The following is a 17,191-nucleotide window of genomic DNA, read 5'->3' as shown; positions in this document are numbered from 1 at the left end:
CTATTATTTCCAGTCACTAGTAATTCATTACATCATTCTTTACATGACATTTTTACAACAGAAAATTGTGTCAGTTTATCTCACAACTGAGGAGAAATCATCTAGATCTCTGAAAATCAGAGTAAATTTACACGTTTACTTCTTTGTATTGAATGATCATTTCTATTATTTTAATTTAATTCATATTTTTTAAAATCTTTATTATTTTATAATGTGGATAAGACCTGCCTGGACCTGTTTAGCAGTGTGTTTATACAAAAATAGTTGTATGCACACTTTAGAGCGTTCATCAGCCAATCAGAATCATGCATCCAACAGCCCCATAGTATAAGTGTTTCTAAGAGTTCATTCATTTTTCATTTTCCTTCGGCTTAGTCCCTTTATTAATTAGGGGTCACCACAGCAGAATGAACCTCCAGCTTATCGAGCAAATGTTTTACACAGCGGATGCCCTTACAGCTGCAACCTATTACTTGAAAACATCCATACACACTCATTCACACACATACACTTTGGCCAATTTAGCTTATTCAATTCACCTATAGCGCATGTCTTTGGACTGTGGGAGAGACCGGAGCACCCGGAGGAAACCCGAGTGAAAGGAAACTAGACACAGCAATGCCAACTGACCCAGCCGGGACTCAAACCAGCAACCTTCTTGCTGTGAGGTGACAGTGCTAACCACTGAGCCACCATGCTGCCCATTTTTAAGAGTTGTAAATATTAAAGGTGTTTCCATGAGAAAATTTTATAAAGAGATAAGTGGGTGATGAAATTCAAATCAGTGGTGGTTTAGACAAAAATACTGTAACAAGCTTTTTTTGGATGGTAATCATATTATTGTTGATGAAACTATTTTAAAGGGTTTTTTATATATATATTTTTGTTTCATACTCATGAATGGTTGTTTAATTAAATACTATTTATGATTTTCCATGAACTGGGCATGAGTTGATTTTACAAAAAAATAAAAAAGCAACAAATAATTCAGAAAAAATGAAACAGATTTAACAAAGCCTTCATTTATTCATTTTTGCAAATGCTTTTATCCAAATTTAATCAGTTCTTGCTTTTTTTATAGGAGGCAAACCCATGACCCGCGCTGTTGTTAGTTTCCTGCTCTACTAGAAAAAAAAAAAAGTTAATATAGTGCAAATTAAATTTTGACAAGCAATGCAGCAGATACCAGAGTTGGTTTCACCCTGAATAGTTCTCATCAAATATCCTTATGAAGTTATATAAAAAAAATATACATAAATTATTGAGTTTTTGGTATTTTTAATGTGATATGATCTAAAAGAATGAAACAACAGTGCTGCTTTCCCCCAAATATCAGAATTTGACAACAATTTGACACACAGGAAGCTGATACTCCCTGATAGCACTGGGAATAGGGCTGCACGATATTGGAAAAAAATTGCGATAAATATTGCAATATGAAAACTGTTAGAGCCATAAAGAGCACTAAGAGTTTTCTAATATTTTTCAATAATATTATATTATTTGTATTGAGATTTATAGTTATTGCTATTTGATACAGCATTTTTTTTGTATATCTTGTGATATTATATTATGGACATGACTTTTCATATGTTAACTAATGCCATACATCGTATGCATGCGTAAGCAACAGAGAAAAAAGATAAGTAAAAAGGAAGGGGCTTGATGGTAGACAGTGTTTTGACCGTTCTTCAAAACCATATTTATGTTGAAACTTGGAAAAGTGTAAATAGTTCTATTGTTTGTTTTTTGATTTTTTTGTTGTATCCTGACAAACAAAAAGTAAACTGTTACATTGCAAGTTTGTGGTTTTAAGTGTCAAATACTTTGTGCTGAGTCCCTATGGAAATGGCGGAGAGCTGGAAAGAATAGATCGCCATTACAAATACAGTTTCACAAGATGGTTTGAATTGTTATATTTGCCAGTTTTCTAGGGAGTCTGACAGTATTCAGGTACAGAAATGTAACAATTACAATGCAAAAAAAATGCTTTTCTTCTTTTGCTTTGCCTAGTTTGTAGCCCCAATATCTACAGATCAAGTAAAACTGTTGTTTTGTTTTCACCTTCAGAAGAAATATGTCAAAATGAAGAATTTTTCCTTAAAACAAGCAAAAATTATGTACCAATGGGTAAATTTAAATAATCTTTTTTTACTTTGAAATGTAGATATTTGGATTAGAAACAAGACAAAAATTCTAAGTAAGTTCTATGATTGATCGCGGCTGGTCTCTTATCTAACAGCATAGATACACCAATCAGATTAATCCAAGCCTACAATAAATAGCCCATTTCGTCTTACTTTCTTTATCTTTATTTTTTGAAGAATCCCCTCATCCACCCCATCTCCTCTTTTTCTTCTCCTTTACCAGGGGAAGCTCTCGAGACTAATGATGGGTCGGTCTTGAACAATTTGTTCATTTTAAATGAATCTTTTATGTGACTCAAGAACGATGAGTCCTCTCGAGGAGTGATTCGTTCATTTGTGCATATGCACATTTGTGCAGGTGGAGGAGAAGATTAGTTCATTTTTCGAGTCCTCTTTTGAGTTTGAGTCATTCGTTCATCACATAAAAGGCAAAAGTCAATCACATGCATTTAGAGCTGGAAAAAGATTTGATCCGTTCATCTCTTGAGTCCTTGGCTTGAGTCATTTGTTCATCATGTGAAAGACAGAAGCCAATCACATGCGTTTTGTGCCGAAAAAAAATTTGATACGTTCATCTCTCGAGTCCTTGGCTTTGAGTTATCTCTCTTTATATGGTGTCATGTAATGAACTAACAAACTCTCTTGAAATGCACAGTCACAGGCCTTAAAAACACATGCAAACGATAAACTTTCAAACTATTTGGGTTTAACTTGTGTTCTGAGACTCCTGGTCAACTACAATTCAGACCCAACACTATTGCGGATACGCACATTGCGATATCGATGCTATAACGATATATATTGTGCAGCCCTAGCACGAAATATAAAGTTGTCTGCTTTATGTTTGTGTTTCATCCTCAATAAATATATTAGAAATCTCCCTTTGGACATTAAAGGTGCCATAGAATGAAAATCTGGATATAGGCTGAGCTAAATGTCCTTTGCTATCCTTTTAATCCCGGAAAATCACAGTAAGAGCTGAGTGATATGACACGGTGCATAAACGTAAATATATTGAATATTGAATATATAAATATATTCAGCAGTTTACATGGGTTTGTTTTCTCACTACAAACAATAATTAATAATAATAAAAGATCTTTGTGGCTTGAAGGGCATCTGCTGCGTAAAACATATGCCGGAATAGTTGTTGGTTCATTCCGCTGTGGCGAGCCCTGATAAATAAGGGACTAATCCGAAGAAAAATTAATAAATGAATGAATAAAAAATCATTTTATGGAAACCCATACTGTGATAAATGGATTATAAATGTATCGATCGCCACCCCAAAGAAGCATAAAGTATGTTAAAATTGGTTATTTCAACATATATATTGTGAAATTTGCCACGCATTTGTAGTGAGGCAAAAAACCCATATAAACTGCTGAATGTATGTGTTTTATGCACTGTCATATCTCTCAGCTCTTACTGTGATTTTTCTGGAGTGAAAGGACATCACTCAGTCCTCATCCAGCATTTCAGTATGTAGCCCATTCAGTCCTGCTTACTGTTCAGTGTGAGGCTTGCTGAGCTGTTTCTGGGGTATGGTGGGTAATGCCAATGAAGGAGCATCTGTTTGGGAGCGACACAAATCACACCCTTTTTCTGTCTCCTGGAACAGCAGGTTGTGCGGGCGCCATGGCAACCAACACATTACCCTTCCTTATCGAGTCAGGAGTTAATGCAATTGTGCTAATCAAATTATGCGAAAAAATATTAGACTCATCCACAATGAAAATGACAGCTATAATTTATTCCGGAGGCTGTGGAGACACGCATGGAGTCTTAACTGTTGACCGGTGAACATATGCCACCTGTATTTGGAGGATGTTTTTCTTCGGAGTGATGACAGCATCATTTTCAGTTTCACCAGACGGACTCTTCTGCCTTTGTCCTTTGCAGATCATTGGACTATTGAGAAGCATGCTTTTTTAAAATTAGAATATGCAAAAAAGCTACACAAATTGGGATCATACAAATACAAAGACACTAACAAAAATAACAAAAAAACAACAAAAAAACAAACAAACAAACAAAAAAAAAACAATATAGTCAGGTGTGTGTGTGTGTGTGTGTGTGTGTGTGTGTGTGTGTGTGTGTGTGTGTGTGTGTGTGTGTGTGTGTGTGTGTGTGTAAAGGTAGCTTGGTGGACAGGTCAGAGTACATACATAAGGGACAATAACAGTAAATGAATGAAGCAAGTATCATAGGTATAAATAAAACAAAAAGAAAGCAGTCAGTGGCAAGGAGTGACAACAATGCTTGTAATGTATGATAGTAATAATGACAGTAAAAAGAAAGAAAGGACAACAGTAATAATAACTGACAACAACAATAATAATAAATCACAAGTACTATAACTAGTACTACAGAAAGTTACAAATATTACAACTTTTGCTGCTACTACAGCCACAACCACGACTACTACTACTACTACTACTGATACTACTACAACAATGACTACTACTACTGATACCAATACAGCATCTACTACAACATCTACTACAACTGATAATACCACAACAACAACTACTACTACTATTACTACAGCAATCACTGCTACTACAACATCTACATCGAGAACATCTGCTACTTCTGATACTACTACGTCGACAACAACTACTACTACAACAACACCTTCACTACTTCTGATACCACTATACCAACGACATCTACTACTACAAAAAGTACTACAACTACTACTTCAATATTCACAACTACAACTACAATCGTTACTACTACAATGACTACAACTACTACTACTTCTACTACTACTATAACAACTACAGCAACCTGAATAATGATAATGGTAGAAATGCTTATGATAATGATGAGGAGATAACAGGAGGACAAGTCAGAACAGTAATAATGATAATGATAACAAAAAGTAAAAGTAATACTATTATAGATGATAGTGAGGAGGTGAGGGGAGGTTGGGAAATCAGGAAGAGGACCAGTAAAGATAATAATAATAATAATAATAATAATGGGCGACACAGTGGCACAGTAGGTAGTGCTGTCGCCTCACAGCATGAAGGTTGCTGGTTCGAGCCTCGGCTGTATCATTTGGCATTTCTGTGTGGAGTTTGCATGTTCTCCCTGCGTTCGCGTGGGTTTCCTCCGGGTGCTCCGGTTTCCCCCACAGTCCAAAGACATGTGGTACAGGTGAATTGGGTAGGCTAAATTGTCCGTAGTGTATGGTTGTTTCCCAGAGATGGGTTGCCGGTTCATTCCGCTGTGGCGACCCCGGATTAATAAAGGGACTAAGCTGACAAGAAAATGAATGAATGAATTATAATAATGATGATGGTGATAATAATAATAATAGTAAGTAGAAGAGGAGAGATAGGAAATAGAAGAAGAGAAGAGAGGGAAAAAAGGGGAAGAGTTAACGAAAAGTAAAGGAAGAAAAGGGAGTTGAAAAATAGAGTGCAGCAAACAAGACAATGAGAATAATAATAAGCAAGAAAAAAAAAACATTACCATAATAATGATAATATACGAATAATAGAAACCCAAAGTAAAGAATAATATTAAAAAGAAGAATTTAACTAAAAGTATGTTGAATTATTATTATTATTATTATTAATGATAATAATAATAATAATAATAATAATAATAGTAGTAATAAAAGATCAAGAGGCGGGCAGGAAAACGTGACAACTATAATATACTAACGCTGATAATAATATTAATAATAATAATAATGATAATATAAAAATAGTAATAGTAAAACAACAACAGCTTTAACAATAATTTAAGGAGGTGGAAGTTATATGATCAGCCTTGAGGTGTATAAAGTGTTTGTCAGTTGCTTTTGATGCATTAAAAAAGTGTGACGTGTAGCATGGATCAGTCCAGTGCAATGCCCAGGCTGCCATGCCCACGTCACACTTACCCTGTGAATATAGTATATGTAAGTATTTGCAAGTAGGAGTTTTTTTTTTTTTTTTGAAGCATGCTTAAGGGTTCTTTCACGATTCATATGGGAGTCGCTGGGATAATTAGGTAAAAATAAATGCAGATTATAAGACCATGAACGTGTTTTTTGACCTTTATGCATATTAGACTGTTGTTGGAGACCCTTACAACCAAAATATGACCCTATTTCAGGTATAATAGGGGCTCTTTAAAATTTACCAACATTACTAAGGTAAATAGTTTTAATAGTCAAAAACAAAAATATTAAACAAAATATCTCATCTCTTTATATTAAAATAAACAGAGAGACTCTAAAACATGATAAATAAAATGTTCCAAAGTGTGTGAAACTAAGGTAGATCAGCATCAGTAAACTCTGTAAGCAAAACAAATTATGATAATCAAATCTCAGCTTTCAAGTAAAGGAACATCATTATTCAAATACATACTGAACATTAAAAATTGTGCTAAAAACTCTTTCAGATGAGGTGCTAGTGGCTGGGAATGCGCAAGAAAAGAAACCAAAAAGCCACTTTGGTGACATCCTTACATCCTTTTTTATTTACAATCTCCTCACTGCTGCTAGTCACCGCACTCATTTTTGTATGTGTTGTTATTCTGACACGAAGTGGCAAGCACGACCACGTGGTTTCCTTGACCATTACAATGGGCTCCACAGGTGTCTCTCGTAACTAAGCGACCATCAAGCATTTTCTCAAAGGATGACAGCTTTATGGAGTTAGGTAAAAAGCACTGCAGTGTTTGGATGCACCTGTCTGAGGTATTTAGTCTGCCGTTAATAATGAAATGTGTATTCCATACAAAGTGTGAAACAGATTGGTTATATCTACTTACTTGAATCGCGGTGCGCTCATGGCATTCGGAAAAGTTTTTCAATTAGGTGCACCTGGAAAATGCACACGAAATATGTCTAGCGCCTCCATTGAAAATGACACACTTACTGAAAACTGAAAACTTACACCTAAGCTTATTAGCATTGCTTCCAAGGTGCATGCTCAGCAGCCACATTTTAATAAAACTATAGTGTTCATAATGAAAGTTCATACCGAACCTTCTTTTTAATCGAAATTGACAATAGTGTTCGGTCAATAAATATCAATACTGATTTTATTGCCCAGCCCTACTTTCACAACTGGACGTTTCTAGGCTATGTATGACAAATTCTTACCTCTGATTCCTATTTGGTTGATGGCTATGTCTGTGGGTGTCACCATAAAAAATTAAAGTGCACAGTTTCGCTTATAATGTCACATTGTCATAAATAAATCAAATCCTGACCAGTGTGAGGAGAGTTTACTTGCTCGTGACTTTAGTCTTTGTTGGAGAAAAGTTATTTTCACGAGGCTTCCTCTTAAAGCATGCTTTATACGTTACCGAGGGTGCACTGCTAGGAGAGCAGTGAGAGCTCGGCTTTATTGCATGGCTTGGATCGCCGACGTCTTGAGTTTAGTTGGAGTTTGTGGACTGCGTTTGTGTGAGGCAGTTTGAAGTAGAAGGTGGAAGAGCTTGTGGGATGGCGTTTTTCGGGAATCCAGGCTCGATAGCTGGTGAGGCTGCGGCTGAATTCTCAGGGAGAGCGGGGCTCTGGCAGGAGTTGTTGTTGTTGTTTGTTTACTTGTTCTTCCGTCTCGATAGGTTAAATGGTGCGATGCTGGAGCGTTTTGTAGCGGGAAGCAAGCTTCAAGACGAAGATAACTGGAGTGAAAAACTCTGGATATTTATAATGCTTCCGTAAACATCTAATGGGTCAGATTACGGAGCTGATGAGAAGCCAGCCGTGTTGATCATAAGCACGTGATCCTCTCGACATTAGTTTATAAATAAACCACACATATCACACTTTTCTGAAAACAATTCAGCAGGTCCTCAGTTGTCCTCTGATTGGTTTAAATATACAAGATTTCCAGGAGTCATTTGTGCAGCAATCTGAACCAATCTGCATGGAAACAAATCAGATAAAAAAGCTGCGATGTTTTTATTGATGATTAATATTTGCATGTATGCAGGATTCTTAAAATTATTGGTTACATTTCTGGGTGATTTTTTTTTTTGTCCTCTGAAACATTCACAAATCAGTCATTGGCTGTGTCCGAAACCACCTACTACTCAGTAGGTACTGCATTTAAATTTAAACGTACTACTCGGCAGGTAGAAAAGTACGTTCTATACAGTATGAATGTAAGAAGTATGAATGGAATTCGGATGTACTATATCCACCATTTTATCATGGTCACGTGACCTATCTGCGTCAGTTGCATCGCTTCACTCACATTCATGAATTCTCTCGCGGAGCATCATGGGATAGCGCAGCATGCAGGGGATGCACACTTCTGAATCTCGCCGGAAGTAGTAAGTCATCCGGGTACGTCAAGAAAGACAAGAGAAAGACATCATTCAAGTGTCTTTTTGTTTGTGGATGCTCACAAATACAACAAAACAATTCTCATTTAAAGTTTATACACACCAAGATGCTTTTGGAACACGTTTATCATCAGTGTTTTTTGAGACGTTTTTCTGTATTTAAACCCTGACCTTAGATGGCGCTTAATAAAAGTGAAATGATTCGGTTCATCATATTCTTCATTGAATGACAGTGTCCCTGTGTGAACGGACCTATATAGAACAAAGACAACTTTCGCTTTTAGTCATCTCAGTCTGTGTGATATGTAGTGATATGATATATATATTGGAGATACTGTATAACAGCAGAACAACAGAAGAATGCACTCTCTCTCTTTCTCTTTAACATCAAGTACTGCTGGTAATATGTGCAGTGTTTTGCTTTTGTCACTTTTTGAGGTGGTTGTGGTCTGCATTATTTGCAGATCATTTCTGTATTTACATGTGTTTTGGTCATTTGCACGTGCATATGTTGTCAAATTAATAAAGATGCTTTTTTTTCAATTTGTAAGCATTTTTCTATATGCACATGTTTTTTATTAATTTGCAACACGTTTGAACTCTCTCTGCTACTGTAATTAAACCTTTAACTAGAACAATCGCAGTACATCTACTTTTGATAAATGTTGTCATGTATAGTTATGAAATAATTTCACACAAACAGTATGGCCATTTCCGTGTTACATTCACAGAAGTACAGGGATTCTAACTTACAGTTCAAATGTAAACATTCACTTCTATGGTAGAGACAAAAGTAGAGTAAATGAAGCAACTTGACACAAATGAGCAGTGTATCAGTTATAATGTTAAGTTAATAAGTGGCAACAAGCATTCATTCATTCATTCATTCATTCATTCATTCATTTTCTTTTCAGCTTAGTCCCTTTATTAATCTGGGGTCACCACAGCGCAATGAACCGCTAACTTATCCAGCATATGTTTTATGCAGCAGATGCTTTTCCAGCTGCAACCCATCACTGGAAAACATCCATGCACTCTCATTCACACTCATACACTACGGACAATTTAGCTTACCCAATTCACCCATAGCATATGTCTTTGGACTTGTGGGGGAAATCTGAGCTCCTAGAGGAAACCCACGCGAACATGGGTAGAACATGAAAACTCCACACAGAAATGTGCCAACTGACCCAGCTGAGGCTCGAACCAGCAACCTTCTTGCTGTGAGGCGATCGTGCTACCCACTGTGCCATGCCCACCATGCATAGGTAACAAGCAACCTAAAAAACATATATATTTGTTATTAAATTATGCATTCAAAGATTAAAAACCTTGATTCTTCCAGTAATAAAACAAGTGAAGTGTTTAATCCAGTAATTTTTAAAGTGCACTTTGGGTAATCAGATTTTTTAAAATGTGCATAAATTTTCAAAATGCGAATAAAAACTTTTGTTTGGCGAAATTGAGTATGATAATGTTTTTAGCAGATAAGAAGAAATGCAGATAAACTACGATGGAAATCTATAATGGTTTATCATTTACTGATCAAATTCCAGTAAGTGCATAAAAAGTAATGTGATTTCATTTTAACAGATCATGTGATAACAAGAATGGCCGCAATGGGACGCAATTAATGGAGAAAAGCCGACTGACCAAATTGTAAAACATCTGAAAATCCTTAGTCGAAGTCCATCATCAAAGTGGCTATTTTTTTAGATATTAATAGATCATGAATCTAATTCACATCTTTGATGTTTGAAAGCATAACTAATGAATGTTTTTTCAGTTTGAGCGACCTTTATTAATAAATTAAGTCTAATTTTATATTTTATATTCCGAACCTTTAAAATGGTAGTGTATATTTTAGTCACAATTCTCATTAATGGCCCATTTCCACTGAGTGGTACAGTGCAGTACAGTACGGGTCGGTATGGGTCACCTTTATGAGGCTTGCGTTTTCATTCTCACTCGAGGAAATGTAAAAGTAAAGCTGTAGGGGTCGTTCATATATCATATGAGAAGCACTTCTCACAAAACAGATGCTTTATACACATAAATACTTCCGTATACTGTGTATAAATGTTCATGACTAACCTACTATGAACATGATTTGATTATAACTGCAGATCAATGATAAAAATAGCCTACTGTAACATCTGCAATTACAAATTACAATTAAAGTTATAAATGCAACATTTATGAACACATACAGACCCTTACAGTCTCCGATATGTTACCAATACAGAAAAACTACACACAGCATACATTTAGTCCTTATTTGGTTTCAAAAACACGCAACATATAGTCTAGTCAGTGCAAACCTTTCTTCTGTGTCTTTAATCTTCACCAACACATGTAACCTCTGTTAGAAAATAATTCCGTCATTCCAAGTTCATAATAGTCCAAAAGGAGATGATAATAGTTAAACATGACAATTTGTTCATCTTTCAGGTTGCTGAAAGAATCATTTGTTCTGTTTTTCCGGCTTCTCCTTTGTTTTTCGCATCTCACTCTTGCGTTTGTCCTTTTCTGAAAGGATCAGATGTCAGAAGCACTTCAATAATCACGCGCACGTTATTATCAACAGCTCAAGAAGTTTGTTATTTCAAATATAGACTTGTGGCGAGCTCTCTGGAGAAAGTGAAACTACTCGCACTTTTAGATGACTTGGTAAAACAACAACAGGACAGGTTCATCTTGGCTTTGTGGCTGTTTATCAAGACGACGACAAGGTCTGTTTGAACTCAGGCTGACCATGGCTCATTATTTTATGTAGATATAATTATGGTGTAATGTCTCGGCTGTGTTTTTAAAAATGGCGACTTCTTTGTTTTCATTCTCCTGGCTTGTTGCAGGAGCAAGTGACGTATCTCTGTAAACCAATAACATCCAGTTGCACGTCCAGCTCCGCCTTTTGGTACCCTTTGCAAAGGGTACACAAAAAGTGGTATGGTACGGTTCACTTTTAGAACCAAACCGTATCGTAACACTCAGTGGAAACGGGCCATAATTCACCAAAAACTGGCAAGTATTCTTTTGTGCATTAAGCAAGCAGCGTTTTCAAGACAAAACCACCAATCTCTTGGCAATTGGTGACTTTTTAATTTTTTTTCCCCGTGAGATCAGGGACTATAAAATACACAAGACATGTCACTCGTATAGTTTTGAATTAGTATAGTTCAGAAATAGTTTTGAGAAGTGTAAGGCTCAATATGGCTTACTAGTACAGGAGCCAATCACCAATTATGATAGACTGACATTTCTCCGGGGGAGAAGCTCGGACCAGACGTGTGTTACGACACTTCTTGTGTCGACAAATGCACTGAAATCTCAGCAAATACTTGCTTCACAGACATAAGAAATATATCCAAATAAAGCTTGAACTCCCTACTTTTAAATGAACCAGGTGCAGTTGAAAACAAAAGTTTTTTTGGTTTTTTAATCTGTTTGAAACGAACGCAAGGTACTGCACATCATGCACATCACATGACAGTAACTACTCCAACACCCACTAACTTGTAAACTAAGAGTGTTGTTATTTCTGTAGGAGATTTGCCATCAAGACCAAGTTGTGAATTACTTCAGAAGATCTGCGGACGTTTTTTGCTATTTATGCGGAGAATTTTGGTAAAAATCAGCAGATTTCTGCGGAATTATTTTTGGGAGTATCATAACTAAAACCTTAATATGTTATATAAAAAATAATATCTTTTTTAACTTTTATTTAATGTTTAAACTGCAAATCCAATTAGATTCACTTTATTTGGTAAACAAAGCAAGTCTCTCATATAATAAATCTACTGAAAGACAGAAAATACTACTGTACAAACTGCATTGTACATAAATCAGACAAACACTTTCATATTAGTCAATACTATTACTGTAATTAATTTAAAAACTGAATAAATATAGATTTACACACATTTACTCAAGTAAATAAACTGAATTAATGATGGGCTAAAAATCTGCGGAATTCTGCACGCACAGATTCCGTGTGGGCCTACTTATGAGACAGTTTTTAATTGGTGATTCTGAATATGTTATGTAATTGTAAGCTTGGCAAGCTTGGAGAATTTGTTGTTTCCCCATTCAGACAGAATGCCAGAGCATACTGCTTGAGAGGCGTTTCAAAGATGGCCGCCAAGTGAAAATACTTGCCTTAAAGGGATTTTATTAAAACCCTCTCAGAATAGTTAATCTCTTTTAAAGCTCCACTGTTAACCACCTCACACATTTTCTTTGGTCCTTGTGTAATGTCTGACACTACATATTTTTTCAAACTTCCTGCTACAAGCTTTGTGTTTTCAAGTTGAAGTGTGATGCTGTATATAGCCCAGCTTTTAAAATGAATCTCAAGAAAACAAATTGTTCCATTACATTGCTCTTAGTCTTGGTAAAAATGCATCATACAAATGTTTAGCACATCCCTAATATGTTAATAATTACAGTCAAACACCATGAGGCACATTAGCGTATGCATATTGAGTCCTGCTCCATATCCAGACAGAAGTTCATCAATAAATCATCCGAAGAGTTTGGCGTCTGTCACTTCAGTAATGGCCTGAATGACTCGCTCAGGTTCTGTCAGCAGTCAACGCCAAAACCCCTCCATCCCAAATCACAGCTTCATTTAAAGAACATCCTAATGAGCCGCTCTCCTCTGCTGCAGTAATTGTACACATCAAGATTTTAATTAGTTGAATTAGACATGCCGTTTCTTGGCGTAAAAAAAGAATGTGTTTCTCTCAAGATGCTCTTTGCTACCCATGAGCTCAGTGCTAATTCAGTGGTATGAGTTGGAGGAGGATTTTAATGAACTAGGGTTGGATGCTCATTTCTAAATTGGCTAAATTAGGATTTTTTTTAGAGTTAACTAATATCAGTGGGAAAACTAGTGCCACAAATCTAGCAGAATAAAGCAGATCAAACTGGATTTGTTTAAACTGGTTGGAACGTAAGTTAGCCATAGCGGTTTTTATTCTTTATTAATTCAACCAAAGGTGTTTTGTCACTACTTGTTAAGCCTGCATTAATGCATTCAGTGTAAGCTGCACACTTAACCATTAAAAGATCTGGATCTCAACACCCACAAAACATAAATTATAAATGATGGTGAACTGCGTGTTTATTAATCCTTCGCTGCATTGAAATCTATATTTGAAAAATACAAAAATCAAGAAAGAGATTCAGTCTTTAGTCTTTTGAGTTAGTTATGAAGCTACAAACAGTCAAATAACACAGAAGTACTAGGATAACAGTTTATAGTTTAGATAAATCCACAGATGTTTATGGTAAAGATTAAAATCACTGTCATATGCATTTAACTTGACGCTAGTTGTAGGCCACAATTACATTATTGAATTGGCAACAACCAGCAATCAAAAATACGCCACTGAATAATTCTTCAAAAATGACACATCTAGCAATGAAACATGTTTTTTGAGTGAATAACTGAATCATTTATTGAAAATGAGACTAAAAATAAATAAGATTAGATTTCTACATTTAGCGTTATCAACAACAGTAGTATTAACAGTGATTTTTTTTCACAGTACTGAATATGTTACTATTAATTTTTATTCAGCTGATTATTTCTTCATTTTTATTTTTAATATATGGAATATATTGAAATAAATGGAAAGCAATACATTTGTCTCCATTTGTCCAAAAATGGTCCGATCTGTGACTAAAAAATGATAATGTGATCCGAACCATGAGATTTGGGATCTGTTATCTCAAAAACAGATTTTTCAAGGGGCTAATCACACTGAACGCATTTTTCCATTCTGAGCTTTTCCACCATTTTTTGTTTACAAGAAAAAAGAAGTGTGCTGCGCTTTTTATGTTGCTAGGCAACCCCTCAATCAGCTGCATATTGTGTGGGAGCACTGCTGTTTATATTGTCATAATTGTAATATGTAATAATATTGTGATACTCACGATTTGTGAAGCCATACAGCTCCGGTTAACTCAAAACAGAGATCACTAGTCTGGCCTCCATCTTTAAAAGTCTCATTAGCCGTCTTGACAACACAAACACTGCTGTCACCTCAACCGAAACCCTGCCTCTGCTTTCATTTGATTAGACAAGGAAAAAAGATGTGACTGACGTGAATGCTTTGGGATTACTTAGATTTCTGCATAAATTGGACACAAAATTTGTTCTGATCTTGATCAAAATCACAACAATGGAAAAACACAGTCTTGATCGTAGGCCCTCTTAGCTCTTTTGTGCTAGGGATGGTTCACCTCAGGCAATGCTTGCATTCTTCCTGCAAACAAGTCTTAAGGTGGGCAACAGTATGGGGTCTTCGTTGTTACATTTGCGCTTCAAAATGCGCCACACATTATCTATTGGATACTGGTCGGGACTGCAGGCTGGCCAGTTAAGTACCTGTATCTTTTTCCTCCAAGGCCAGAACTCCACAGGCAGAATGTGGTTTTGCATTGTCTTGTTGAAATATGCATGGCTGTCTGTGCAAATTTCATTGGGTTGTGATAAAATTGTGTTAACAAGTGGAGATCTTCACATCAAAAATGCTGAGAACTGCTACCATCTTGGTTTATGTTATATATAAATAAATATATATATATATATATATATATATATATATATATATATATATATATATATATATATATATATATATATATATATATATATATATATATATATATGAATATATCATGGCACTGATGTCTCTTGTTTTCCACATTTGTCTCCTCAGTGATGCCAACCTCACGGATGCACTGTGCGACTCTGAGCTGGGCAGCGTGGACACGTTGGAGCGGGGAAGCACAGATACTCTTGCCAATGGGTGCCGCGTGGATGCAGATGCTGCCAAACGACTGGCCAAGAGACTCTTCTACCTGGAGGGCTTCAAGCGCTGTGACGTGGCACGACACCTGGGCAAGAAGTGAGTGTCTGAGTGGGAATGAGAGTACTGTGTGGAAGTAAAATCACATGATCCAATGATACCCACATTATATTATATTATATTATATTATATTATATTATATTATATTATATTATATTATATTATATTATATTATATTATATTATATTATATTATATTATATTATATTATATTATATTATATTGCTCAGTGGTTAGCACTGTCACTTCACAGCAAGAAGGTCACTGGTTCGAGTCCCAGCTGGGCCAGTTGGCATTTCTGTGTGGAGTTTGTATGTTCTCCCCGGGTTGACTTAAGTTTTGGGTGCTGGGGTTTCCCCCACAGTCCAAAGACATGCTCTATAAGCAAAATGGATGAACTAAATTGGTCATAGTGTATGAGTGTGTGAAAATGTGAGTGAGTATGGATGTCTCCCATTACTGGGTTGTGGCTGGAATGGCATCCGCTGTGTAAAACATATGCTGGAATAGTTGGCGGTTAATTTTGCTGTGGACTCCTGATAAATAAGAGACTAAGCTGAAGCACTTGATGCTTCTTCCGCGTCTGGTGTGAACACAGCATTAGAGTGTGACTGACCGTATTTTGTGGAAGTGGTGTCAATCTTTTTTTAACTATTTGTTTGTTTTTTGGACCATTATGTGTGTCCTTAATTAAGTTGAATATATCATATTTAAATGTTTAAGCAATACCCACAATCCCTCTGTTCTCTTTCTGTGTTTGTCCTGCAGTAATGAATTCAGCCAGTTGGTGGCGTCGGAGTACCTGAGCTTTTTTGACTTTACGGGATTGTCGTTAGACAGAGCACTCAGGTGAGAACATTTCAGACACAAAACGTGAGGTCTTTTGTTTGACTCGACTTAGTGAAGATTATTTTACATTTCATTTTGAAAATTAGCCACTAAATATTGTTAAAAAATCACTAAGTGGACATATTTGATGTTTAAAATAGTGTGTGTTTAAAATGAAAACGGTTTCAGTGTGTATATTGTTTTATGGAGAAATATAGTTCCTGTCAAAGGTTTGTAATAATTCAGATTTTCTTTAATGTTTAATTTGTAGGATCCTGAGTAAGAGTAAGTTTTGTCGCATCATGTTAAACTGAAGACTGGAGAAATTCTGCTGAAAGTTTTGCTTTACATCAAATGAAGTATGGCATTTTAAAATACAGCAGGGTTGATTAAAATATGTAATGTTTGTTTTTGTTTTTTTACTACACAGGTGAAGCAAACTGTATGTGAATATATACATATTGGCAATATTTCAAACACTTTCTAACTTAAAATTCATATTTATTATATTATATTTGATATCTTATTATAATTATTTAAATCTTAATTCTAAAAACAATTCTGTTAATATAAATGCTAGCAAAACATTGCATTTTCATACCGAACCTAATTAGGACAAATTTGTGATGTCAAAGAGATGATTTGGCCTAAAATGAAAGTGTGAAAATGTGATGTTATTTTACTCATCATCAAGGCATCCCTTAAGATATAAGTGACTTTTTTTTTCTAAACAGAACACAACTGTGGTGCTTGGTGATCCGAAAGATACATAACAATAGCTACCAGCACTGTGTGTCCACAAAAAAACACACAAAAAAATAAAAACATAAAAAGCAATGTGTTAATGTTGCTCCTGATTAGGGTCTAATGAAGTAAAATGATCACTGTGCAGGAAACAAATTCTTATAAAAAAATTTCCTTAAAAAGTGCTGTATGTAAGTTTTTTTAAATCTTGCTATGCTACATTAACATACTTGTTTATGTGGAAAAACAATGTTAAAACAGTATAAAAACTACAAAAACAGTGTATTTCATT

The 17,191-nt window shown here is 35.6% G+C and overlaps 1 protein-coding gene across 3 annotated transcripts in view; it reads left to right on the top strand.

The window, feature by feature from the left end:
• The window catches only part of psd2 (pleckstrin and Sec7 domain containing 2), a 126,898-nt gene that overhangs the window by 75,521 nt on the left and 34,186 nt on the right, over window positions 1-17,191 (top strand). For all 3 annotated transcript variants that reach the window (XM_056471728.1, XM_056471729.1, XM_056471730.1), the window contains 2 exons: window positions 15,179-15,367; window positions 16,096-16,176. In XM_056471728.1, the coding sequence (XP_056327703.1) occupies window positions 15,179-15,367; window positions 16,096-16,176 (270 nt within the window). The remainder of the gene's footprint in view (window positions 1-15,178; window positions 15,368-16,095; window positions 16,177-17,191) is intronic.

The sequence above is a fragment of the Danio aesculapii genome, chromosome 14 (genome assembly GCF_903798145.1).
Source record: "Danio aesculapii chromosome 14, fDanAes4.1, whole genome shotgun sequence".
NCBI classification, from domain to species: Eukaryota; Metazoa; Chordata; class Actinopteri; order Cypriniformes; family Danionidae; genus Danio; species Danio aesculapii.
This window is presented reverse-complemented; position numbering and strand designations above follow the sequence as displayed.